At 35.6% G+C, this 4,561-nt stretch overlaps 1 protein-coding gene across 1 annotated transcript; it reads right to left on the bottom strand.

Annotated features, from left to right (window-relative positions):
- Positions 1 to 311: 311 nt before the first annotated feature.
- LOC141594960 (uncharacterized) lies at positions 312 to 4,107 on the bottom strand. Its single transcript, XM_074414939.1, has 5 exons — positions 4,059 to 4,107; positions 2,736 to 2,802; positions 1,615 to 1,968; positions 993 to 1,228; positions 312 to 886 (listed from the first exon to the last, which is right to left on the bottom strand). Exons 1-5 carry the CDS (start codon positions 4,105 to 4,107, stop codon positions 312 to 314), a joined length of 1,281 nt encoding a protein of 426 aa, XP_074271040.1.
- Positions 4,108 to 4,561: the final 454 nt, after the last annotated feature.

The following is a 4,561-nucleotide window of genomic DNA, read 5'->3' on the forward strand; positions in this document are numbered from 1 at the left end:
TCACCCGATCCAGGGGAAGCATGATATATTTTACCAATGGAGTAGCCTTTTTTATGTTGTTTCCACTCACACAATTTAGCTTTCCAGACAAACTTCTTTGGGAACTCAGCGTAGGTCAGATTCTTAGCTTCATCATATTTCTTATTGCATTCCATCCATGATGCAAACATGGATTCGTCAACAAAACGTTTATCCAATATGGCATCGAGTGAGCCTGGCTTGTTGTACACAACACTTTGCTCCCTTGGGAGATCGAAATTCAGTCGATCAACCGATGGTGTTCGATAGTGTATATCAAACCCAAAAATCCTTCAAGCTGCTTCACATGCTAAAATATAACGGCAATCATAATACATCTTGATCTCATCCACTTCTTCTGAATCACAGGCAGAGACAGCCGCAGTAACGCGATCATTACCCTTGTTTATATATTTAAACATATAATTAATGGATCTGGATTGATTGCACCATTCGACATTAACATGTGCGTGGTATTTTAGAAGCAGAGTAAGATTGTACGGGATGACATATCCATTGTCAACTTCAAATGTTCCTTTCACAATCTTCACGCTGTTATTCCTTCTTCTGCACACCGGATATCCTTCTTTGTCAACGGTGGTGTGCTCAGTAAGTTTTTTTGGAGAATGCTTTGAGCACTTTCCATTTTCCATACATGGTAATTGTCGGTTAGTATTCCCACACAGGCCGTGTATCATTAACTCTGAGACAATTTGATACAAACGTGGGTTCTTTTCTTTGTCAGGAATCTCTGCAGAAATGATTTTATCAATAGACTCTGGATTTGGGAATTTATCTTCTCGGTGCAAAAAGAGCAATATATGCACATGTGGTAAGCCACCCTTTTGAAACTCTGCAGTGTACATAACTGGAAAAGTAACAGAGAAATAAAAGTTAAAATATGAATCAATTATGCAAACTTTGATCCGATTGTAGATAAAATGAAAGAAACTATACTAATAAAAAGGGCTAACCTGATTGAACTCGACCGAATAGTTTTTTATTTTTCAAGTCTCTGATCAGTTGATCCAACTTTATCTTAGACACCTTACATAGAATATCAGGTCTATCCCCTGGCCGCACACCAATCCTCTTCACATACCTACTGATCTCTGGCCATTTTGGGTTGCAAGTAAATGTTATAAATAAATCTGGAAACCCAAATTCCTTGCAACTAGCCATGGCATCTTGATAATTTTCAATCATGTATCTAGCTGAACCGGTGAAAGATAAAGGAAGCACTATACGTCTTCCTCGAGCAGAAGGGTTTGTAATTCCTCAAGCTAAAGATTCTTTCAATCTTATATACTTGTCTGCTCGTAAAAAAATTTGGTTTCGACGTATGAAATTTAATCTCACTGTCTCAATCATTGTGTATCCATCAACTAAAAATTGTTGGAACAGTTTTCGTGAAATCAACAAAATCGTATGATCGTCTTTTCTTTCCATTATTCTGTATGTGAAGAACTCGCGCATGGTGAGTCTGAATCTCTTTTTTGAGTCATTATTTTCATTTGAATCTCTTTTCGAGTCAACAAAATTGATGCGTCCGTGTCCTTATTGTGAGTGTATGCATGTTGAATATCAGTGATGTACCCATCTTCACCGAAGGGAAAGAGCAAGGGGTATTGAAGTGCAAGATAGGAAAGATGCAACTCGTTTATTCTTTGTAACTTCTCATTCTGTGTCTCGACTATTATGTCTCTCTCATCAAATATACACCCAATATCTCCAACTATAAGAGCTCCTACTTCGTTTGCATTAGGGAGATTGTAAGTCCTCCCATCTTTTGCCCTTCTTTCAATTAGACACAGTTTTATGTCTTTGCAATCATCTGCGGTGAATCGATCTCTAGCCGTTCTAAATACTTTAGCGAGGACGTTGTGCTCATCTATCATGTGCGTCAATCGTTCAATCAAATCATCATCGAATGCATCTGGATTATTCGAGCTGCAACATTGTCATTAGTAAATTTGTTAGCTTAGAAAATTGGCCCAGGATATATTACCCTTTTGAGAACTGCTCAAAGATAAGGATAAACGTTTATATAATAAAAAAAATAGTATTATCTGCAGTTACCTTATAGCACGCTGTCTATTCAAGACCTTATCCTCGATGTCATATATATAAAGTTGGGTAAACTTTGGGGACGAAGTAGGAGGCTCCCTATGCTATGGTAATTCTGGCCGTGTAATCTGAACGTGTAAGTAGATCGGCCTCGGTTGATGGTTTTATCGATCTTTCCACCCATAGAGGTAAAAGAAAACATCATGTTGTACGCTCGGATGTTTTCTATAAACTGTTTTTCTTTGACATCCTTTTTAGTGATTAAGTCCTTAAGTGTTGTTGGAGGGTCTTTGAGAGGCGGCAGTTTCACTTTGCCTTGAAAGCAACACATTGAAAACCTTGGTTTAAATGATTTCCTATCTTTCCGAACCCTTCCGTCGAACCAAATAATTGATCCACAAAATTCACAACACCGTGTGGGATCTCCAATATCTCAATACTCTGGAGAAATAGGTAGGTAATTATTATAAAGATAATTATTATATAGTATGATACACAAATGACTAATATAATAAGTAGGGTTACATTCAAGTGAATACCTTCACCAAATGTGGGCAAATCGTCTTCTTCTTTTGCACATGTAAAATACACAAAGGGTTAATAGGTAACTATATTGTCGTAGAAGTAAAAATTATTGAAGTAATAAGAACACATGTGAATCATGGACAATTTTACCTTCATCTGATTCACCATCATTAGAGTTGTCGTCGTCGTCATCTGGTTAAATGTTTACAGACATTATTGTATATACAATGTAGAAGTATTTAATGAGGTGCGTTGATTATGGAAAGGTAGTATAAAAATATTGTAAATGCATCACCTTCATCGTTGTTACCATGTTATCCGTCATTATACACAGGTATGTCGTTGGTTTCCTTGGTGTGGCTACACTCATTTATAGCATTGTGAATTAGAATATATCATTATGCCACATCTTAACAATTCAGTATGCTAATATTTTAATTTTACCATACCAATAATATGCTAAACCTTTTTCATATGTGTTTCTATTTTCATCCCCTTGGTTATTTCTCATTTGAGTACCTATAAGAAAAGTTGGGATGATGTTTACAACTATATACGACATTGCTACCCTACAAAAAGTCACGCTCTGGTGAATATAAGTTTAAGTAAAAGATACGGACCAAATGTATTGTTTATTGATCCCGTTAATTTCGCCAAATTTCTTGATACACCCTGGATTATTTCTTTATTTTGAATGATATATTTTCCAGATTGCAAAGGTGAACTCATATAATTTGCCATTGAATATTTGGTTGTAGATCTCGAGCCAGATTGCGGAGTTAATCCTCTCATAGAAAGTGCTCGGTTAACCGTCAATACGTTGTTGCGTTGCCCTTAGTATTTAAGATATGAAAAAGAATACGTTTATAGGCGTATTTGAGAATTTATCATAGAATGTATTACATGTTTTAAATGAACTATAAACGATGTAGAATTTGAATGTCACTCACCGTTTATAATGTCACTAAGAGGAGTTCGAACTGTTTTTGGAGTCCTCATAGTTGGTACTTCCACATTTTGATTATACCTGATTGTGTTTTCTGCATATTATTCATCGAACCGCTGATCATTACTCAGAATTGGTCATATTTTCAAAGAAACATGATCGACGAAACATGGTATTGGTTAATGAATGATACATATCAGAATTATTACAACTTAATACGGGTGAATCAACCAAGGCTACACTTTGAACTATTTCCCTATTTTAAATGATATATTTTCCAGATGTGGAAGATGAGATCCTATCAACTAAAGCGGACAATATAATTATGGATTCTGATCTTTTTGTCAAAGGAGCTAAGTATCTCATTTGAAGATTGTGTTTCAACGGGTTGCTACATTGTCCTTTGTATCAAAGATAAAAAGGAACGCATCTATGTCTATTTACCGATTTGCCTCAAAATAATCATAGTAAGTGACCAAGGTACGTATTGGTAGTTACTTACCGTGTGAAATATTGCACAATGTAGATCGTGGTGTTTCTAGAGTTCCCATCATTTGCGGTGAAGCATTGTGACTACTACTTTGTGTATTCTCTGCAAATTATCATGTAGGGTGATATATAATAATGGTTTTAAGTGCTTTTAATTTCATATATGCAAATAGACATGAAGTTACCTTGGTCCGCTAGTGTAGTTCATTGGCGCTTTGTGTTATTAATTGCTCGTCTAATTTGTCTGGCAACTTTTGACGATTGATCCATTTTTTTTTTAAATGAAGAAAGATCCAAATGGTGCCAAGTGATGTAAAGAATGAAGTATTATGTGGTATATAACATCTACTGTAGGCTCTAGAATATTTTCTGTAGAATCATACTATTATTATTCAAGAGATTTTAGGATCGTAATATTGCCATTAAACGGTAAGATTTCGTATTGAAATAATATCCTCTAAATTTTCATGAGATTTCATATGATAAGATTAGCTACACTATTGTGGACGCGGGCCC

This window comes from Silene latifolia, chromosome 8, assembly GCF_048544455.1.
Source record: "Silene latifolia isolate original U9 population chromosome 8, ASM4854445v1, whole genome shotgun sequence".
Taxonomy (NCBI): Eukaryota; Viridiplantae; Streptophyta; class Magnoliopsida; order Caryophyllales; family Caryophyllaceae; genus Silene; species Silene latifolia.

What these genes read in the sequence shown, in the direction of transcription:
- LOC141594960 (XM_074414939.1), bottom strand. Translation starts at nt 4,107, where the DNA reads ATGGGAACTCTAGAAACACCACGATCTACATTGTGCAATATTTCACAC. An exon ending in ATTGTCCATGATTCACATGT is followed by an intron (nt 1,969 to 2,735) that starts GTTCTTATTACT and finishes ACAATGTTGCAG; the next exon opens with CTCGAATAATCCAGATGCAT. An exon ending in TTTCCCTTCGGTGAAGATGG is followed by an intron (nt 1,229 to 1,614) that starts GTACATCACTGA and finishes CGGTTCAGCTAG; the next exon opens with ATACATGATTGAAAATTATC.